This window comes from Mus caroli, unplaced genomic scaffold (genome assembly GCF_978045245.1).
Source record: "Mus caroli unplaced genomic scaffold, Mus_caroli_1 scaffold_8, whole genome shotgun sequence".
In the NCBI taxonomy this organism is placed as follows: domain Eukaryota; kingdom Metazoa; phylum Chordata; class Mammalia; order Rodentia; family Muridae; genus Mus; species Mus caroli.
Window position 1 is genome coordinate 16,312,808 of NW_028227263.1, and position 22,163 is coordinate 16,334,970.

The following is a 22,163-nucleotide window of genomic DNA, read 5'->3' on the forward strand; positions in this document are numbered from 1 at the left end:
CTCCATATTCAGAGCAGATCAGGACAAGAGGCACAAGTGTCACTCTCCAAACAACCTTATTTGTGCATCAGGATGTTACAGTTTCTTCACATTAATAGAGTGTGGGATTAAACATACAGGTCTACAAAAACGCCTGCCTTTTGTGAGCTGGCTTAGGCCATTAATTATGGCTCCTAAGAATCTGGCTGCGTGCTGCATGCTATTACGTCCTTTGCAATTTTAATTACATTCGAATCAAAGCTTTTACATGGCCCATTTTAGGGCTTTCAGTTTAATTATCAGCATTAACAATATTCTGTTGTTGCTTTACAGAGCCCTTCTGGCCATTTATCTTTAAATGTTAAGTATTTATATAAACGGACACCTCGTGGTCCAGAATTTTAAGTGGCCATCCACTGAAGTATAATTATTCTCCCTCTTTCTTTCTGGCTGCTATTGCAGAGCCAGGTTAAAGCTAGACTCAAATTAGGCTCAAGCTCTCAGTTTTTGAACAGTATCACTTTTTCTTGCATTTTTATTCCTGCCTCTGGATCTGAAAATTCTAGAATTTTTTATTTCAATCCAGATATTAATTTTTTAAGTTTCATGTAGATTTTATCTCTGGATTTAGAATTGTGTTTTATGAACTATCATGGTTTCATTGTTGTGTGTCTCATATTCATTTTCTTTTTAAAAATACACATTATTCATTTGTGTGTTATGTGCATATGTGTGCACATGTGTGTGTGTGTGTGTGTGTGTGTGTGTGTGTGTGTGTGAGCGTGAGTGTGTGCATGTGTGTACACGTGTGTGGAGCGTGAGTGGCAAGCAGAGAACAACTTGAAGGAGCTGGTTCTCTCCTTCAACCAAGTCAGTCCTGGGGATCAAACTCAAGTTGCCCAACTTGACAGTGAGCATCTCTACCCACTGAGCTATCTCACTGGCCTTATGTTTATTTTCAGGGTTGCTTGTGAATGTGGCTGCTGCAATTTTTTGTTTGTTTGTTTAATCTAAACTTTGACCTGTATTGGAAATTCATATAAGATTTGCCCTGTCTCACCCTCACCATTAAGCAATCATGTGGCTCTGTGCCAGAACCACAGCCAGAGAGAACAGCTGGAGAGGACCACGGGGGGGGGGGGGGGAGAACAGGTGGTTCATGAGTGTCACGTGATGGCGATGTCACGTGATGGCGATGTCACGTGACGGTGATGTCTCTTCCTGGACTGCTCATCCCAGGGCTGCTCAGCCAGTGATTTAGACACATGAGTCCCTCAAAGTGCAGTCTGTTACATTAACTGCCAGAATATGACATTCTTTAGACATCAAAGACGCAGCATCTAAGCCCAGCAATCTGGAAATGGAGAGCAGAGTGAAGGGATTGCTCTCAGCTCTGAAAAGACCAAGCTGGCTGGGAGCTCAGCTGAAAAAGATCAACGTTAACCTGGTGCATTCAACAACGGGGAGAGCCCAGCAGAGACAGCAGTTACTTTTCTTTTCCTCCTTCTCCCAGGGCCTGCCACACTGATGCTTCCTCCCAGCCTGCAACCGGGCTATGATGCCACCAAAGACCCCTTAGAACAGAGCTGTGCAACATGTAACTCTCAGAAGGGTGAGAGATACCTCATTGTCAGTTTGCACCTCCACTGCTACCCTCGTGGACCCCACAAGGGGAACCACAGAGCTGACATACTCACCTGAGAGACACTTCACTCCATCCTCTGTGCATTCTTTGCAAGGGCAGAATTATATCCAGAACTGTCTCCCCAACCTCAACTGCAAGGTGGCAAGAGTCCTGCACCTAGAACCTGAGGCAACCTCCCCACACAGGCAGCCCCTTGCTTCCAAGAGTGATCCAGGGACAGAGACTGTTTTGGGCCTCACTCTGAAACCCATCATGACGCCTAATAACTTTTGCTGGCTGATGGAACACCAAGTCTTCTGGGTGGGAGACTTTATTATGTTTTACAACATGAACACGGAGGAGGGTGGGCACTACAGCAAACACCTCAGGTAAAGGAATCACTGGAGGAGCTAGCATGCCCACCCCACCCTTGAATCCTCCTTCCTTGTGCATGGGTCTCTCAGAGACTGGTCCTGGTGTCCCAACTTTACAAATCCAAAGTGTTGAAAGGAGACATGGAGAGTGGCAAGAACACCATCCACAGAACGGAAGCGGAGGGGACTTTAGAGTAGCTGATGAGAATCACATTACAGGAAATCCTTTCCACTGTGTTATGACATCAGAATAGAAGAATGTGCCAGGGGCTCAGTGTCCATTCTCCCTAGACACCCATCATACGGGGCCCTCGGTGATCCCCTCCAGGGGCAAGCTGGGTGCACTGTCGGCTGTAGGCCTCTCTTCCTTCTTCAGTGAAGTGGGCACTCGGAGGCTGACATATGGTTTGTGGCATGCTGTGTTGGCCAGAGGAGGATAATGCTGTCTGTAGCAAATATAGGCAAAAATAAGGCCAATCACTCCTCCAACAAAAGAATCTAGTCAGGAGAGAAGAAATGGGAAAATGGTTATTCTTCCTTCGAGTGGTCAGCCTGGATTTCCAGAAAGTTCTTTTTTCTAGTTGCCCTAGATGCTGGATTGGTCACAGACTCTCCAACCCAACCCCCACCCCACTCCCCTGGAAGACCAAAGGAAAGAGAGCATGCTGGAGGTGCAAATCGTGGTGGTCTCTGCAAACTGTCACGATTCCTAGCACTTAGATGCTAAATAGCAAGAATCCAGACTAGTGAAATGGCTCAGTGGGCAAAGCACCTGTCAAGAAGTTCGATGGCCTGAGTTCTGTCCCCAGCACCTACATAGAGATAGATGGAGAGAACGGCTCCATAAAGCCATTCTCTGACTTACATGTGTGCCTTGCCCCCCGACCCTCTCACACACAAATAAATTCTGAAAAATCAAAGACTTGACTCTACACCCTATCCCCATTCCCCAAACCCACACCTTTAACTCATACCTGAGCATTGCATGAGCTCAGACTGGTACTCTAGATTTCTCAGAGTAACTGAACTCTGGAAGAAGAGTCTTAGCCATCTCTCTCACACCTGAACACCCCCCCACCCCCCGCCCCGGTGGAGACTGGCCTTTATTTTTCCTAGGCCAGTCTTGCAGGAGTCTTTCCATCTTGCTGGTGAGCCACAAAACCCCAGCAAGTGTTCTGGTCTCTGCCTCACCATAAGTGGTTTTTCTGGGATGAAATAAACCCTCAGTGGCCCATGGTAAATAAAACTTTTAGCAATCTTTGAGACTTGGCAAACTCTTTAGAGCTCTGTATAAAAGGAGCCTGATCCCTCCGATTTGGGTATCTCTAAGATGAGGTGGTGATGGCACAGAGGAGATGAAGCAGTGTAACTCACCTGGAGGCGAAGATGGGCCTCAAACATGGTACTTGGCTGATCAATAGAGACCCCATGAAGATGCCTTACCCATCAGCCCTCTGTGTGTGTGGTGCATACCCAAACTGCCTCTACAGACTATTTCTTCAAATACATCCTGACACAGTGTGGACCTCCCCCAGCAAAAGAATCTGGAACTCAGGTCCAGTCACTGCCATTCTTAGCTGCCATCCTCGAAGGGTTCCATGGACATGCTGGTTAGCTTGTTGAACCGTGCACACTACCTAAAGGGTGTTGGAAACACCTCCATTTCCCCCAGCATTCCAGTTAAATCCCATTGCTGTGAATGGAACAGACCACCCTCTTGCTGCTCATAGCACAACTAACAAATACCATGACCAAAAGCAACTTAGGGGAGAATAAAAGGTTTACTTCAGCTTATAGTTTCGGTCTATCATCAAGGGAAGCCATGGAAGGAACTTGAAGCAGAAATCATAGGGAACATTGCTTGGTGGCTCAGTTAAAGACCTATGTTTGGCTATCTTTTTTATACAACCGAGATTATCTGCCTAGGGAATGGTGTCACCCAGAGTGGGCCGGGGCCCTTCTACATCAATTAGCAATCAAGATATTCCCCACATGTACATGAATACCGGTCAATATGATTTGGGACATCCTTTAATTTCAGATACCCTTTCAGGTGACTCTAGGCTATATTAAGTGTACAGATAAAATGGAAAAGGACACTATTACCCTGAGGCTGTAGCCCATTCTGGTCTTGGGGACATGTAAACCCTGACAGGTTCACTCTTGGTTTGATAACCATGGTCTTGGCTTTCTGAGGTCGTCTTGGCAACCGTGGGATAAAGGCTATGTCCACCTTGGGTCAGACAAGGATTAACTGCTTCCACGATTCTTGGGAAGACAGACAGACACTGTGCAGCCATCTCAGCTTAAGTCAGGCTAATTGCCTTTTACACCCTGAGAGGCCATATTGAGTTGTCAAAGCCTTGTATCTTTCCAGAAAATGAACCTCTCTGTGTACGTGTGCTTGTGCATGTGTGTGTGTGTGCTACCAGTCATGCTGGTCTTCTTGCAAGCATCTAGATTCTATCTTGATCTCTTAGAATAATTAAAAATTTTTCCCATTTTAAAATTTATTTAGTACATGAATCTACATGTGTGCACATGTGTATGTGCATGCCACAGTTACTGTGTGTTAGAGGACAACTTCTGAAGTAGGTTCTCTCCTTCCACTATGTGGGATCTGAGGATCAAACTCAGGTCATCAGGCATCCAGCACCTTAATCTACTGAGCAAGTGAGTTTCCTGACCCTATCAAAAATTTAAGGTTGGGCCCCAAATTTCTCACTATCCTGCATAGAAGCGACAGCCACTACTTTCAATATTTATAGTAGGCTAGTAGGAAAACCAACTTTCTGCAACATATACTTTTAAGTTCTTCCAGATACATTTATCAATTTAGTACATGGAATTTTATTGATCTACAATGTAAAATAGAAAAAAAAATCATTAATAAGAGTACTTGTATTCTAGAAATTTCCATGACAAAGCATGGCTATCAAGGGCATGTAGCCCAGTGCCCAGCTGCTGCTCTGATGACCAGACTATGGAGTTCAGACACAATTGCTGGTGATCCTCCTTCATGTGCAAATAGACGGAGCTGCTCTTCTGCGAAATGGGACTGCCAATGCTCCCAAGAACCAAGAAGGCTCTGTGTCAATCAGAGCTGCTCACGTGGCTCTGCCACCTACTCCAGCCATGTCCCCTTCACTCACAATCTTTCTGCCTATACTTGCTTCTTTCTTGGCTGCATACAAGCCGTTTTCATCCTTGGCTCACAGTAGGATCCTTCTCATTCCTCTCCTGTTCAATTCCTTTCATAGTTCAACACCTAACTCGTTATTCTTGTACAATGAAGCCTGGGTACACATCCTAGCTTCCCACTCCTGTGCTCCCCATTTCAGTGGTGAATAATGGCAAACCTTTCAATGGTAGATGGTTAGCACTACACTCAGAACTCTATGGGGACAAGGGCTGTGTGTGTTGTGCACTGCTGACCCTCAACACTTGGCCAACATCTTGCTGCCCATAGCAGAATTCAGATTGTTGAGGGAGGGAATGCACAGCAAGGTTAGATTTGACTGTTGTGCTGTGTATCCTTAAGTGAGCCCTTTGCCTTGGTGGTCGTCTGTCGCCCTGTTGGTTATAGTTGAGTATGGAAAAATCACATGGCCCTGAAGAAGCTTTTTTGGTTTGGAAGAATAACTTAGAAACAAGTGATTCTAATTGGAAAACACAAGATGCTAAGGAATGGTCACTGCTTCAGATGCACTACTGAGTGGGGCTTCCTGCCGTCTGACATAAAGGCCGGCGACACATACAAGTGTCTGCTTGGCCCTGGTGAACAGTTGTCAAGATGGGAAGTGGTGGATGGAGAGACACTACTGGAATTCCGCCATGGCTTCAGGAACTAGCCAGTCCCCAGCCAGGTCCTCGTGGGTGCACCTGGACATGGTTATGCCCTCTCACCCTGACCCAAGGATATCCCTGAGGTAGAATCTCTGAGATGCTGCAGCCTCTGCCAGGATGAGTCACTTCACCTTTCTGAGCCTTGGCTTCCTTATCTCTCAGATGGAGATGAGGTCTCAGTATTCTCATTGACCATGGCAATCATTTCTGCTACTGTTGCTAAAGTTGATACCACAGAGCATGTCACAACAGGACCTAAAAACAGGTGTCCTGCCCTGTTCCTCTCACATCTTATGCCAGAACTTCTGGGGGGTTCCTTGATTCTTCACCTGTTCTTCTTCCTACTCAGCGAGCCAACAGTCAAAGCTGTAACCTCAGGAACATGGCCGTGTTTTTATAGCACTTTATTTTTAAATGAAGTATTCTTTTAACAAAAGATTAATTAATTGTGTATTTGTGTGTCTCCATGAGTCTCTGCCTGTCTGTCTGTGTGTGTGTGGTGGGGGCGGGGGGTTTGTATATGCATGCGCATGCATGCATGCACGTGTGTGTGTGTGTAAGAGGAAAAATTACAGGATTTGTTTTTTTTTTTCCTTCCACCATGTGTGTCCTAGAGAACAAACTTAAGTGCTAGACTTGGCACCAGGTGCCTTTACCCACTGAGCCATCTTGCCAGCCCTTTGTAGCATTTAAAATAAACTCTGGAAAGCATGTGCCACCCAAGAACCTGTAAAGCAGTATGTACTATGAATTCTTGAACGGGGCTTCAAGGCACAGGTAGCATCATGGGAGGAAACAGCAGCTCATATGAAGAGTTTCCTCATATAATCCCTGGATAGCAATCCATAAAACACGTTACAACCTTTTCTAGTTCAAGGTCTTCGTGCTGCACTATTACATCATTTTATTATCTTGTCCAAGCTCAGGGAACATTCCCACCGGGTGTTATTTTTATGAGCATCTAAAATAAACCACAAAACCTAACCCGCATTTGAGCCATTGACTATCAAACGGACCAAAGAGCTAAGTCTACAAATGACAGCGTCTGACTTCTCTATGGCGCAGCATTTCAAGAGGAAATTCCAGGTCTAACAATTCCAGGCCTATGCCTCCTGGGCTCACTGATGTAGCAGTGTGTTAGGAACTGGAGATGACAAGCTAGTGCCTATTAGATGGAGCAAGGGAGAGGACTAAGGGCGAGGAAAGCAGCAGGGATGAGATGGAGTCTTCTCTAAGCCACAGTCCCTCCGAGATGTGTTTACTACCAAGGTGTGAACAAAAAACACCTTCCATGGGGAGCTTGTCATCAAGGCCTCAAGTAGCTACGGCCATTTTAATTAACTCACACTCACAACGTGTTGACAGATATCAGGCAAGGGACATGCCGGTCTTCATTGGAAGAAAAAGCCACCTAGGACTGACTTTCCTCCCAGGTATGGTAGCATGCCCCTGAAAGACTCAAAAGAGAAATAAATGGTTCTCCATGTCCCTGGCCCCCACATGCTGCTGTCTCCTTAATTAGCACTGATGTCAATCTTTCAACATGTATGTTTATTGTATGTGTCTCAGGCGTTAGGCGTTGGAGTCAGATGTCTGACATCAGACCTAAGGAAGCATAGGAGAACCTGCCACCCAGAGTTTACAACCCTAGGGGGCAAGAGAGAGAGTGTGCAGTGATGGCTCAGCGGTGAGCTGCAGCTGTGCTAATCACATGAACGACGGGGACCTGAGAGCTGGTTCAGCAGTGTGGCCTGGGCTAACCTGGAACAGTGTGGCCTGGGCTAACCTGCAACACAGAGTTATGCTGAGGGTATGAGCCAAAGACTGAGACCTAAGAATGAGCTTGCATTATACAGGGGAAGTAGAGGCAAGATGGGCACCTGTGGTTTTTCTAGGAAGAAGGAAGGAAATGCATAAAGCTGCCAAAAGTGGAATAAAGGGGCTTGTCAGACTGAGAAACTGGTGATGGGGCCATCTAATAAAAGGGTTATAGGACATAGGTCATCCATCTGGTTGGCAGGAAGAACATTTTTCATGTTCCTATATAGCTCTGGTGGGCCCTCAGCGTGGACCACAATCCCATTTCTCCTCTAGGGTATCACCTGTGCATCTTGCAGCCTCACACCTTCCATCCTGTTTGGTACCCTTTCCACGACTGTCTGCCCAGTAGATGGCATCCAGGCTCCTAGACAGCAAGCTCAGGCCCATTGCCTAAACACTCAATAGTTTCTAATTTGTAAATGTCTGGCAAGCTTTTACCCTGAACAACATCTACAAAACACACTTAACTGTCAACACCACCAGCCACAAAAGGCCATGCATTCCACGGCGCCTGAAACAGGCAAAGCCAGAGACAGAAAGTCTATCAGCATTGCCAGGAGCAGGGGCGGGTGACTGTTAGGAGGTTTATGATGGCTGCACTATTCTAAATGTGCAGACAGAATCCACTGCACTGTGCACTTCAAAGGGGTGAGCATGACAGTGCTAAAGCAGAGCTCAGTGGAGCCCCTCTTTATAAAATCAGAGGGAGGAAACCAACAGCAGATGGTTTACAATGGGACCAGAAACTGTGAATCCAGCAACCTGAGAACTGAATTGTGCCTTTAAATTGCACAGAAACTAATCCTCATCTTGTGAGGTCAAAGAACAGGAAATGGCCTCACCAGGTCCTCCACAACCAATATGCTGAGCTCTGTTGATCTGCTTCAATTAAAACCAAACCAAAACAAAACAAAAACAAAAAACAAACAAAAAAAAACCCAGTATGGACAAAGGCTTCCTAGCATCTATTGGCAGGTTCCCAGGAAGAACACATGCATTCCTGTCACCTTGACAACCTCCAACATCAATGCGTTCACTTGACTCTGGAGCTTCTGTGCCTTGAACTTTATGACCCAAGACAGTAGGGCAAAATCCAAAACCGAACACTTGCATCTGACTTTTCTGATTGTTTGGTTTATTATTATTGCTATTATTATTAATTATTTCCAGTGTTTCTCTAACTAGTGAGATTTCTGCTTTTGTGTCTGAGTTTCTAGCAAAGAATATGTATGATACCAACCTACCTAGTAAACTATAGGCTGGAGGCATGGAGGCCATACTGCTTTACTGAGCGGACAGGCACAAGGAGACATGACTGAATGAATATCTAAAATGCAAAAATAAATTTTTAACCTACTTTTAAGAGGTAAGAATTTACAGAAAATGTGTCTTCTTATATTGAAATTAGTTAGATGAGTCCAGAGAAACCCAGAGAGTATCTGTGTCATCCTGCCATATCCCAGAAATATTGTCTTTTGATTCTTAGGGTCTAGTCAATCCGAGCCAGTGGTGGAAGCCATCATTATCTGTAGAGGGAAGTGCTTCTTGCACAGTGTAAGCTACTCAGCCACTGCTTGGAATGTTGTCATACATGAGGAGGCCAGCTAAGTAAATGATGTTCTCGCTACGTAGTCTAACATAAAACCCTCTCCCTGCAGTGGGCAGGGTAGTGACAGGGGGCCGCTGCTCTTGAAGCCCACAACTACTGGACCCAACAGCAACTTTCCTGTCTCATCTGGGCTCCTAGATACTTCCGGTTTGCCTTTTCCTTCCTCTAATTGCTTGTTACGATGAACCCGTGTCTCATGCACTACTGGGGCAGTTTCTTCAGTCTCTAGACAACTTTCCCTCTTGCCTGATGCAGCTGAGGATGTTGCCAGTGAAGAGACTAAATGTGACTTGTAAGAGAGGAGCATGTACGGGTTTGCAGGTCCAGTGCTGATGAGGCAGGAGGATCTTGAGTTTGAGGCTATCCTGGATTATCAAATGAGTTCTAGGGCAGCCTGAGCTCACATGAGGCTGGCTCAAAAAAAATAAAAATAAAAATAAAAATAAAAATAAAAAAAGGCAAGACAGAATATAGAGGAGCATTTTAGTCAAAACCGTTCACTTATTTAGCATATATTTATTGAGCTGACACATGTCCTTTTAAAATTTCTTTCAAATTCCTAATTTTTATAACACTGAGAGGGATTATTAGGAAACTGGGTTTTAATGCTTTGGCATCACTGTGGAACCAAAGGTGACCTTGAATGTCTCATCTTCCCCCTGCTGCTTCCTGAATGTTGGGATTACAGGTGCGTGCCATCACATCCAGTTTTTATGCCGTACCGAGGCTAGAACCTAGGGTTCCGTGTAAGACATAGGTAATCACACGACCTTTGCAGCAGGAAGTGGGTTCTTCCTCACAGTAACTAATGAGGCCATTGGGGTGGATCCTAACACTGTATGACTGGTATCCTTATAAAGAGGGGATGGTTAGGGCAGAGAAAGTCAGAGGGAGTTGATGTGAAGAGATGCAGGGAGAATGTCATGGGGGGACAGAGGCAGCGCCTGAATTCTGCTTCCACAAGCCAAGAAACAATTTTAGTATGAGAAACCGGCAGAGGCAAGGGAGAGTCCTGCAGGTTGCTGGAAAAGCTGTCCTGATGGTCCCTTGCCCAGCCTCCAGAATAGTAAGACAATATACTGTTGCCATTCTAAACATCTGGTATTTAGATGTTTGCTTCAGCAAGTCTAGAAAACTCCATCAGTATCAGAACATAGCATGTTCCATGCAAACATCCCTGTCTATGTTGGATGGCTCAACCAGTGACACAAATCTGGTCATTTAAATAGCTTGCATAGCTGCTTTCATATAACTGCCACAAAAATGATTTGTCTACAAAAGGCCTATAGATAGTATTCACAGTTTGCCTTCCCCTTATCTAGAGGATAGGACTAGGCAATTATCAGTATGCACTAAATTAGTTGTTAAAAGGTAGCAAATGAATTAGGGTAGCGGGGCAGGATATGAGGGGTGTGATGAATTGAAAGGAATTGTCTACACCAATGTGATATGTGGAACCAGGTTAGAGGAAGGCAAAGGAGGGCATGGCCACATCAAGGAGGAAGACGTGGCAGGCACATGAGAAGCCAGGGCAAAGGCCCCTTAGTGAGGTGGGTCTGGAGTGTTCAAGGAACAGAAGGAAGCCACATGAGCAGGCAGGTCTGAACGGTGGGATCTTGCAGCTCACTGCAGGGTGTAGGCTATGATGTTGAAGGAATAGAAAGAGTCGATGGGGATTCCTGTAGGAACTCATGGGCAAGCCCACAGGCTCACTGAAGGCTCACTGGCTGTAGCAAAGGGACATGGAAAACCAGTCAGGAGCATTGCAGTATCAGGGGAGAAACTGGATTCTAGAAATACATTCAACACAAACGTTTACAGAAAACCGCAGGAAGCCTAGAAGAGAAGGGATCCCCCAGTAAAGTGAAACAAAGTATCAATGGATGTCAGGTGCAAGCAACCTAAGTTCTGCCTGTCTCGTGGGCTCTGCATAGAGGTAGGAGTACCGTGGGGCTTCAGACTGTTCCCACTCTCCTGAGCACCAACACAGACATGGTGCTTATCACTGGCAGCTGGGCTCTGAGGCCCCTAAAAAGCATGGGATGCTGTGAGCTCAGCCATGGCACACAGGTAGCCGACGGAGGGGAGATACATTCTTTTGGGATTGAGTACTCTAAACAGAGAGCAGCAAGGGCCATAGTTGGTTTGGCCCAAGGGTAGGTTTCTGGTGGGAACATACAGTTCAAAAAAACCCTTTCAAGTCCTTTTATTTAGAAAACCAAAGGATTGGTTCTGATAGCCTAAGAGAAGTCTGGTGAAGTGTGTGTGTGTGTGTGTATGTGGTGTGTGTGTGTGTTGTGTTGTGTGCGTGTGTGCATGTGTGTGTCTGAGTGTGCGTGAGTGCTAATTCACACAGGGATGATGGAGTGAAGCACATGTTATTTCCAGTCCTAGCTACTTTGTCCCTGGCCAGGAACCACAAATGCCCAAGAGCAGCGAGAAGAGGCAGAAGCTGGCCTATGGCATTCTCTGTCCTTCTCAGCATCTGTTTTCCCAGACTGGGGATTCTACAAATCTCTGAGTTCAAATGCTTTGTGTTCACGGTTAATCACACAGGTGAGCCCTGTTACTGGGCGCGGGACTTTGCCCCGGCATGACATTTGAATCTCTCTGGCTTCCAATTGACCTGGAGGGCAGCCTAGCACAAAGACAAAGGGAACATCAGCCACATAGAATTTTAGAATTGATCCAGCGAGCTCTCTGGGGAAGTTTCACTGAATACATTATGTGTAGCCGCCCCTCTATGCCTCTACCCCCATGTTCCCCTCACATAGTAAAAAAGCAGGCTTGTCTATTTAGGGTGAACTAGGGAGGAAAAAAAATAACACAAAAACAACCACAAAAACTAATAGAGCATGCCATGTGAGACTGTGGGATATCGATTAGACAGGAATATGTAATGAAGTAATCGGTTATAGTTCCATACAGACACCATTGCTTAAATCACACTGAAATGGAGTCATACAATCCCATAGTAGTAATGTTGCTAACTAACATTAATAATGAGAAGGATGTGGAATTTGCTGGTGCCTATTGGGGTTCCATATAGATTTTCACCTTGATTGATAGTCCCTGTCAGCAGTCACTGAGCAGCACAGTTCACCACAGAGAAAAAATCCAATTTGTCTCAATCAAGCATCCTGCCTCTAACACCCACCTACACTGCAATCAAAGGCCTGGCTGCCATGTGTTTGTCAAGCTGAAGGCCTTAGAGGCCTCCTCCATTTCTCCCCGAAACAACTGAGGACTGAATAAACACAGTTTCTCATTCTTTCCCTGTGGCTAGATTATTCAGCCACAGAGAAAATGACAACAAGTCAGACTAGGGTCAGAGAAGGCTGAAGAAGTTCACACTTCCCCTCTTAGGTTGCCAGTGCAACATCATTAAGCAAAGATGAGGGAGACAGGCATAAATTCTGAACCTTTTTATAAAATTTCGGGATAGCTTCTCATACATCTCCGGATGAACATGAACTCACTGTGCAGCCAAGGCTGACCTTGAACCTCAGGTCATCCTGCCTCCACCTCCCTAGTGCTAGGATACTAAGTGTGCACCTCCACACCCAATTGATGCAGTGCTGAGAACGGAACCTGGTACTCCATGCATGCTACACAAGCATTCTACCCCTGAGCCAGTTCTCTTTCTCTTTGAAGTTCATCATTGTTTCCCAAATCCAAGATGGCCAAATGAGAGTGGCAACTCCATACTAGTTGCTTAGAAACAGATCATGTGGCAAAGATACATCTGCCACCAAGCCAGCTGTTTAGGAAATGCCATGCAATCTTTCTCAGCAGCAGTGAGGTGGGAAGTGGAGGATAGCGATGAGCACAGTGCATTTGCGTTTACCAATGACATTTGGGTTCGTGATTGCATTCAGTCTATCACAGTGCTTTGTGAAATATTCGGATATCATCGTTCTATAGCAAAAGAAGAACCTGCAGTTCCCTGGGTAACAGGAGACATAATTCACTCAAGGCCATTTGGCCCAGACTGTTCTTGCTGGGAAATGCCCTAACCCCCTTAACCCTGTAGGCACAAAGGAGGCGGGGAAATTGTGCTAAAGCAAGCACTGCAGTAAATAAAGATTTACTTCAGCATTGATACAGAGGGAAGTCTTACTCCAGCCTTGAGGCAGAGGGAAGCCTCACCCCAGCCTTGTGGTGGCTACCGAGGATATTAGTGAAGTTGGGTTGCTGGGCTGTATATACCCTTTGGCATTGCCTCTGTGGTGAGAAATATGTCCTTGGGGACTAGATTTGCCATGGGAAAGGAGCCTAAAACAACTTGGTACTGAGACTGAAGACTGATCCAGAAGAGAAATCACATTTAGGTCTGAGGCCAGGCTGATGACAATGAAGACCTGACATCTTGGGAGGACTTGAGCAGTCCTCTTGAGAACAAGTGAGAAGAAAGAACTTCTCAGCAGGGGCAAGATGCATACTGTATCTTGTCTTCTGACAGCAGGGACTCAGTTCTTCCCATTTCAATGAATGCCCAACAACCATCCCTGGAAGAAGGGATGAGCCACTGTGAGGACCGCTCAGGGACTCACCTTGCCAATGATGCTTGTAGTCACACATGCGGGACAGGGCGATCATCATGGCACAGTACAAGGGCAAGATGGCAGCACAGAGCCTCCAGCTCTTCCCCCGCCCACTCTCCGTGAAGCAGTGCAGCTTGCCAGCCAGGTAGAATGTTGTGAAACCGAGGCCCGAGAAGGCAACTGCCAAAGAGAAAAAGCAGGCATTACCCTAGCAGGTGAGGAGCAGAGAGAACTGGTGTATCTCTGGCTTGCTGTCTGCCATCTTCATGCCCCGAGCAACAGGACAAGAGGATCCAGGCACCTTGTAGGCAGCCTGTTCTCCTGCCACAGCCATTCCAGCATAAGCACTCAACCATGAGAATGACCTTCCAGGTCTGCATGTGCCCAAAGCCTATTCTGTGTCATTATTCTTTCACTCATTCACTCACTCATTCAACAAAGGGTTAATGAATCTTGTGATGGGTGATCTTGATTGTCAACTTGACATACCCGGGAAAATGAAACCTCAATTAAGAAATTGCCTTCATCAGATTGACCCATGGGCATATCTATAGGGCAATTTCTTTAGTGCTAATTGAGGAAGAAGGGCCCAGCCCACTGTGGGCAGTATCATCCCTAGCCATGGGAGCCTGGGCTATTTAAGAAAGATAGTTGAACATGAGTCAGGGAAAAGCCAATAATCAGGTTTCTGCTTCAAACTCCCTGGCTTCCCTCCATGATGGACTGCAACCTCTAAGATGAAATATACCTTTTATTCCCCAAGTTGCTTTTTATTTTTAGAGTGGTTTGTCAGAGCATGGAAAAGCTAGCTAGAACAACTATTCAATATAATCTAGGCAGACACAGGTTAAATGGGAAAAGAAAGGGTTGAACAGGACACCATCTCTGCTCTCACAGCATTGGGGGCTGATGGAAAAACATGGCTGTCCTGAGACACTATGTTAAAATATATTCTATTTTATAATATATTCTATTTTAAAAAGTGCACCCAGGAAAAAAAATCAGTAAGATTTTTGCTTACATTAGAAGGGTCAGGACAAATAAGATGACTGAGATAATTTCTGAGTTTTTGTTAGAGACAAAACATGAAATACCAAAAAGGAGTGGACCTGATAGAGAAGCCAGTCATGGCAAACACCTAGAGTCTGTTTTAAATTATAAAATTGCTCTATTTTAGAAATGCAAAGACTCAAAATCAAGGAGTTTAGAGATAGTATGTGTAAACCGGAGAGTTTTCATCCATCTATTTATGGCCATGTGAATGGATCTGCAAGACACTCTAGTAGATGAAATAAATGTGCCCAAGAAAGACAATTCTAGGTTTGTTTCTGTTGTTGTGATGAACATCCTGGAAAAAAAAAAAGGCAACTTAGAGAACAAAGGGTTTATTTACTTAGAGTTTCAAGTTACAAGTTTACTGTTGTGTGGAAGTCAAGGCAGGAGAGCAAAGCATCAGATGCAGAGCTAAAAGTAGAGAGAATAAACACACGGAAGCTTGCTCTCTTACTATCAGATAATGTTCTCCTCTCGTATACTGTTCATGAAGTCTAGGGAATGGTGCTGCCCACAAAAAGCTGGATAACTCATAATTTACCAATTTTGCACATACATACACACAGGTCAACCTATCCTATAAAATTCCTCCTTAAGAGCATAAACCTTCATAGTGATTCTAGATTGTATCAAATCAACATTTAAAACCAGTAAGCACACAGAAAAACACGATGCATTTTTGCTCATGCAAGATCTAAAACTTTGACCTCACAGCAGAGTAAAACAGTGGTTACTAGTGGCTAGAATGGATAACTGGAATAGAGAGAGTTTGGGTAAAAGGCATCAACACAGTTTATTAGGAAGGCTTGGTTCTAATGCGCTATGGCACAGCAGGGTTTCTATAACCTGTGATATCTGTTGTGTATTTCAGAATCAACAAAAGTATCCAAAGGTCCCTATACAAAATGGTGTTTCAGGAGGTGAAAATGCTAACTACCTTGGCTTGATCATTCTGCATTGTTTACAAGTATCAAATTAGCAAATTCCTCCCTATGAATAGGTATAAATATTATTAATATGAAAACATTTTGAAGAATTGATGCTGAAAAAAAAAAAGGAACACAGTTTAATTCCGTGAGATTTAAGCCCTCTGAGGGCTTAGAAAAATGGGTACACAGAGAGTCTCCTTTAATAGATAGGAAACTTTAAAACCTACTGGCATCCAGGTCCTATCGACAGACAGTCTACCTGTAGCAGTCTGGCATAGTCCCAGGACTAGATGTGTCTGTTTATGGGTGCAGCCCTGTGTGCCATATCCAAACTTCCCTGTGGTTATAATGGCTGCCATGCCTGAGTTCAGAGGCTTTCCTTGAGGGCAGCTACTGCAGCTGCTCCTCTTCTCCAGAGGGCAGACATACCAAACCTTTGTCTTGATTGGAAGACACTTCTAAAGATGAGAGCTCCTACACACTCAGCCCACACAGTGACTTTGGGAGAACAGCTCTGACAAATACTTCATCAGCACACCAACAAGTCCAAGGGATGGTGCCCAGCCTGCCTTGCAGTGTGGGCATCACGAAGGAGTTTCTTATAAACACAGACTCTCAGGCTGGCTCCAGGCCAATGAGTGACAACTGGATTTCCACAGTATCACTAAAAGGATCTGTATGAACCCTACAGTATGAGAAGCCCTGACCTAAAACACAAGCAACACCTTTTTAGGTGGCCTTTAGGTTAATCTCAAGGAGATAGCATAAACTCTGAGAGGCGGGACTAGCAAATTTCCTGTTCAAAGTTGTTTATAAAAGTGAAAAATTAAAAATGATTAAGTAAAGGCATAAACAACCCAGCTATGATGCCTCCAATAGTCGGCGGGGGTGGGGATGCAACGTGAAAACTCAGATTATATAACAATGTTGAATGAAGAGAGGAGGACTCAGCATTAGATTCTAGGCCAGCACAGTTTTCACGGGCAATAGTGAATTGCCTTAAGCTTTTCCAAATCATCTCTGAAAATTGCGTAGCCACTTAAAAGGGATGTTGATTATGAGCATAAACTTATAGCAAAGTAGGTCTCCCTCAGCAGCCAAAGCAAATAAGGTTACAAAGATCTCCACTGCCTCTTACTGCCTCTATGTTAAACCTGGTTTTCTCAGGTACTCCAAAGAAGCAAGAGTAAGGAAACACACATGGCAGCTGCATGTGTGCACTGGAGTTGTTCTTCTTAGGAACAGCTTTCCAACATTAAACACATGTTGAGGATTAAGCTTAGCCCAAGAAGATATGAGATATGGCACTGCCCAGCATGGCATGCTAGGATGACAGAAGGGTATTAATGACTTCCACAGCGTTCTAAAAGTGGAACCATTTGGGTGCCATCCTAGCTAGTCCAATAGCTTCTTAATTTCTACCCATATGCATTGGACTCCATCCTTCCCATTCATTTCCAGTCTCCCAGGAGGTACAGGAGTGGGAAGGCTGGTCAGCTCATTTGTATTGGCTCTGGCCTCATCTTCAGCTCTTACAGGAGGAATAAAATGGTCTTTATTGAAGAGAGACAGCTTAGCAAGTCTATCCACCTAATTACCCTAAGTGTGAGGAGCAGAAAAGTACAGCCCTGGGGCTCTGTTGGGCAATAAATGGAAGTTTCCAGAACCAGAGAGGAGACAGCTCAGAAAAATGGCAAATTGTCATCTCTCAGGAAAACAGAGTATTTAAAAAACCAAGGAACACCATGTGGATGATGATGATATTAAATTTGTGCCTAAGTCATCCTGTATGCTTGTAAATTTTTTATTTTTGTTATTTACAATAAACATTGTAAATAAAAAAATTTGTATATTACCCATATAAAAATGCTTCGAAGACTTCAGCACAGATGCATCATCAGCTCAAGTTACCAATTCTACCTGCACTTTGGTATCTTCAGGAGATGGAGAAGGAAGGAGATGTCTGGCTAGCAATGAGGTCTCAACCTCCACCTGCCTTCTGTTGTTAGACCTAGTGGGGAAACCCCCACCCCATTCCTGATTCGGCGTGCACCCAAAAAATCACGAAGGACCATCTCTTGCTGTAATTACATGAGGACGTTTAATTACGGAGCTCCGGTCCGACATGCATCTCACACAGGAGATAACGGATGCCGGCCACGAGGCTCGAAAGCTAGGAGTTTTTATGGGGTAAGGGGCTTAGGGGTGTGGAATTCAGCATAGCAACACACTATTGGCTTCTTCAAACATTAACAGAAGGATTACAGAGCAACAGGACTTTGTTCCTGTGGGCTGGGGGCTTATCTTTGTTCACATAGCAACCAGTTGATGTATGACTTTTACCTGGCGCCAAGGGGCAATAGACAGAGGGGGAGGTTCCGGCCAAATGGTGGGGACTCAGACAAGATAGCCTTGCCTGCGTCCTTGAATTCTTTTCATCTTCACAGTTAAGATGTTCTTAGGAATGCCTTAACAACAGCCCTGCCCTGGCAGGCCTGGAGGCTGTTCGCTTTGTTCTCAGTCCCAGGCCTGGGCTCTTAAACAACTCACAATTTACAATATTTTACCTTCCTTCACTGTCACCCAGGAGCTCTCACAGTGCAGCGCTGGCACCAGGTCTGGCCTCAAGGGCATTGCATCATTCCCTGAAATGCAGGTAAAATCCTCTCTCCTGCCCAGTGAGAGGCAGCACCAGGCACAGCCTCTCCCAAGCAGGGAGGCCTTTCCCTCTGCAGAGGAGGATTTCCTTTGTAAAGGTAAAGAGCCTGACCTGGAGGCCAGGAGACCTGCCGCAGCCAGTTTCCTTTGACACATGCTACTGGCCCTTTGGGCAGTATTTTAAAAGCACTGCATGCTCTACTTTTCTAGGTGACAATACAAAGCTCCAATTTCATGCGCAACCTCATGCTTGTCACTTTCTTGCTGACATTTATACACTTTTGACCCAGTGTCCTGTTCCCTGACAATGGACTTAGGGGGTGGATTCCTTCTGGCCTGGCAGACACAACTGAGCATCACATACCTAGTTCTGGTCCTTTGCTTCTTTGGCTTTCCTTAGCTGCTGAGTCTAAATTAGACCCACCAAGCTGTGGTTGAATAAATACAATTTCTTATGAGACAAGGGGTTTGGGGCCAGGATGTAATGTTCCATGAACCATTCTGCTCTGAGATCCTGAATCCTAGATTCAAATTCAATGAAGAGAACAAATAAGTAAGAAAGTCATCAAGGACAAATTTTCTAACTCGGACCATACTACACCCGATTTTCTTCTCAAAGGAACATACCCAGCTGAGCTTGCCGGGGGCTCTTTATCCCACCTCGGAACTAGTTAGATGATGCCCATTTGCAGTGAGTCGATTCTCTGTCTCCCTTTAGATGGATCACTACTTTCTAGCACGATGAAGAAACAAAACTGAGACTAGAATGTAGCAAGGCAGGTAGAGTGCTTGCCTGGCATGCATGAGGCCCTGTGTCCACATAAGCCAGACATGGAAACACAGACCTGTAATCCCAATACTCATGTAATGATGACAGAAGACAGAAAGATCAGAAGTTCAAGGTCATATTCAGGTGCATAGAGAGAATTTAAAGCAGTCCTGGAAACCAGGAGACCCTATCTCAAAAGAAGAATGGGGAGAGGAGGATGGGAGAACCCAACCTTAGCTGAGAAAATGGGCTTTCAAATACATATTCAGTGCACTGTCCACTTTGGAAGATGGAATTATATATATATGTGTATATATATATATATATATATATATATATATACACTTATATATACATATACATACATATATATATATACACACACAAACACACACACACACACACATATATATATATACACACATATATATGTGTATATATATATATATATATATATATACACACACACACACACGTGTGTGTGTGTTAGCACTGGCAAGAATAGAAATATAAGCAGAACATCCCCCTCCCCCCACAAAAAAAAAAAAACTCAATGAAGTGAGGGAAATCCAAAAACCTGGTTTTTCTGAGCAACACATTCACTCACAGGTATACTAGAATTTGGAACACATGGATGGGTGCATGCACACAGACACATCCCTTTACCACAGATGAGAAGGAAGTGGGCATGGTGATCTACAAGAAAAAGCCTTGTGCCTTTTCCTTTCAGAGACTGCAAGCTTTCTTGGCTAGAAGCAGTTAACTGTAAATATTAACATGAGTATCTGCCTGACAGCAGCAAAGATGCTCTTAGTTAGGAAGAAAGCAAGCTCTTAGCTAGGTAGAAGGCAAAAGTGAAAGTGTCTCACCTTGTCTCAAGAACATGAGCACTCACTTGTTTTCAATGACAAAGGCAAGGGGAATGGTCCAGGAGGTGTCCTGAGCCATCCAGTGACAGGGCTGTCTGTCTCCCAACTGATACTGGGTAGCAATCACTCATTCCTCTCCCTGAAATCCAGATAAATGAGCAGAGATGTGTAGCTCTTCTCTGGCAAAGTAAAGTATGTTTACTGAGCCCTCTTAGGTACATACTGTGGCTTGCCTTTTCTCCTCAGATGACTCTTAAACCAACTCTCACTTTAAAGATTTAAGTAGTGAGAAAACTGGCACTGAAGATTCTTCAAAAAACAATTTGTTCTTCTTATAAGTGAGAAGAACAATCCTAAGCTTTGGGTGAAAGCTTGGACACTTCAGATAGCTAAAGCCAACTTGAGTAAAAAGGGCAATACAGAAGGCATCATTCAAAGACCTGATTCAAAGAGCAATAAAAACAAAGCCAGCATGGCGTTGGAACAAAAATGGACAAATTGGTCAATGAAATAGAACAGAGGATCCACATTAAACATACACACAGCTAGCTACAGTCACAAGATCTTTGACAAAGGTGTCAAAACTTCCACTGAATTACAAACAATCTCTGAGAAATGGTGAGGGAAAGCTGTTATCTCCACACAGAAGAACACTAGATCCTCATTTCTCACCCATTCAAAACCATTCAATTCAATACAGTTCGATAGAGACATCAATTCAAAGTAGATCAAAGATCTCAATATAAGATCTGAAACTATTAGGAGAAAACACTTGAAGATACAGGAATAGGTAAGAGCTTTCTGAAAAGACACCAAGAGCTGGGGAAATAATGGCAGGCTTTAAAAAGGGGACATCTGAGGAAGCAGCTGAGTTCTGTCAAGCCTACAGAATGAGAGAAACTCTTTGCTGGCTACACAACTGAAGAGGATTAATAACTAGGCTACATAGTAACCTCAAAGTCTAACTACCCCCAAGCCACAAACAACCAGGCTACATAGTAACCTCAAAGTTTAACTACTTCCAAGCTACAAACAACCCAATCAATAAATGGCATAATGAAATGAATGGCTGGTCCCCCAAAGTACATATGGCTAAGAAGTATATGGAAAAAATGTTAAATATCTTTAACTATCAGTGCCATGCTACTTAAAACTGCATTGGGATTCTATCCATCCAGTAAGAATGGCTGTTCCCAAGGCAACAAGCAATACAAGGACCAATGAGGACATGGGTGACATTGACATTGCTAGTAGGAGATTAAATTAATGCAGCCACTGTGGACACTGTAGAGACCAGTGAGGATGTTCCTCCAAAGACTAAATATGGGTCTATCATACGTCCCAGTTTTACCACTCTTGGCATATTTCTAAAGGACTCTTAAAGTCATCATATCATAAAGATGCCTTCAAAATTACATTTAATGCAGCTCAGCTCACAAGAGTCAAGTTATGGGATCTGCCTAGATGTTCATAAAGAGTAGACAGGTAAAGAAAACAGTCTCAATACACAACGGGGGTGTATTCAGTCCTAAAGAAGAATGAAATTATGAAAATTTCTGGAAAATGGATATAACTGGAGATCATCATATATAACAAAACAAGACATGAGCTAGAGAGATGGATCAGTGGTTAAGAGCACTGACTGCTCTTCCAGAGGTTCTGAGTTCAATTCCAGGCAACCACATGGTGGCTCACAAACATCTGTAATGGGATCTGATGCCCTCTTCTGGTGTGTCTGAAGACTGCTACAGTGTACTCATACACATAAAGAAATATATCTTAAACAAACAAAAAAAAAGCAAACAACAAAAACAACAAGCCAGACCCAGAGAGACAAACATCACATGTTTTCTCTCATTTGTGGATGTTAGATGATCTATAGATACATCAAATTATTGATATATATGTCAACAAAGCAGATAGGGTACTGGGAGAAGGAAGGAGGGGATGAAGAGGGAGAAGAAGGAGACTGTTGGGTGAGTACAGCCCATTTTCCCTTGAAAGATATCATCTTTTGAAACCATGGGAAAGAAAAATGTGAAAGAAAGAAAAAAAAAGACAATGAACAATAGAAATTTGACTTAAGTG

At 44.2% G+C, this 22,163-nt stretch overlaps 1 protein-coding gene across 3 annotated transcripts in view; it reads right to left on the bottom strand.

Moving 5' to 3' along the window:
- Nucleotides 1-1,932: 1,932 nt before the first annotated feature.
- Nucleotides 1,933-22,163, bottom strand: part of Plpp4 (phospholipid phosphatase 4) — a 143,537-nt gene continuing 123,306 nt past the window's right edge. For all 3 annotated transcript variants that reach the window (XM_029479063.2, XM_021167127.3, XM_085842510.1), the window contains 2 exons: nucleotides 13,807-13,977; nucleotides 1,933-2,475 (listed from right to left, as the gene is read on the bottom strand). In XM_029479063.2, the coding sequence (XP_029334923.1) occupies nucleotides 2,276-2,475; nucleotides 13,807-13,977 (371 nt within the window). In that variant the 3' untranslated portion in view covers nucleotides 1,933-2,275. The remainder of the gene's footprint in view (nucleotides 2,476-13,806; nucleotides 13,978-22,163) is intronic.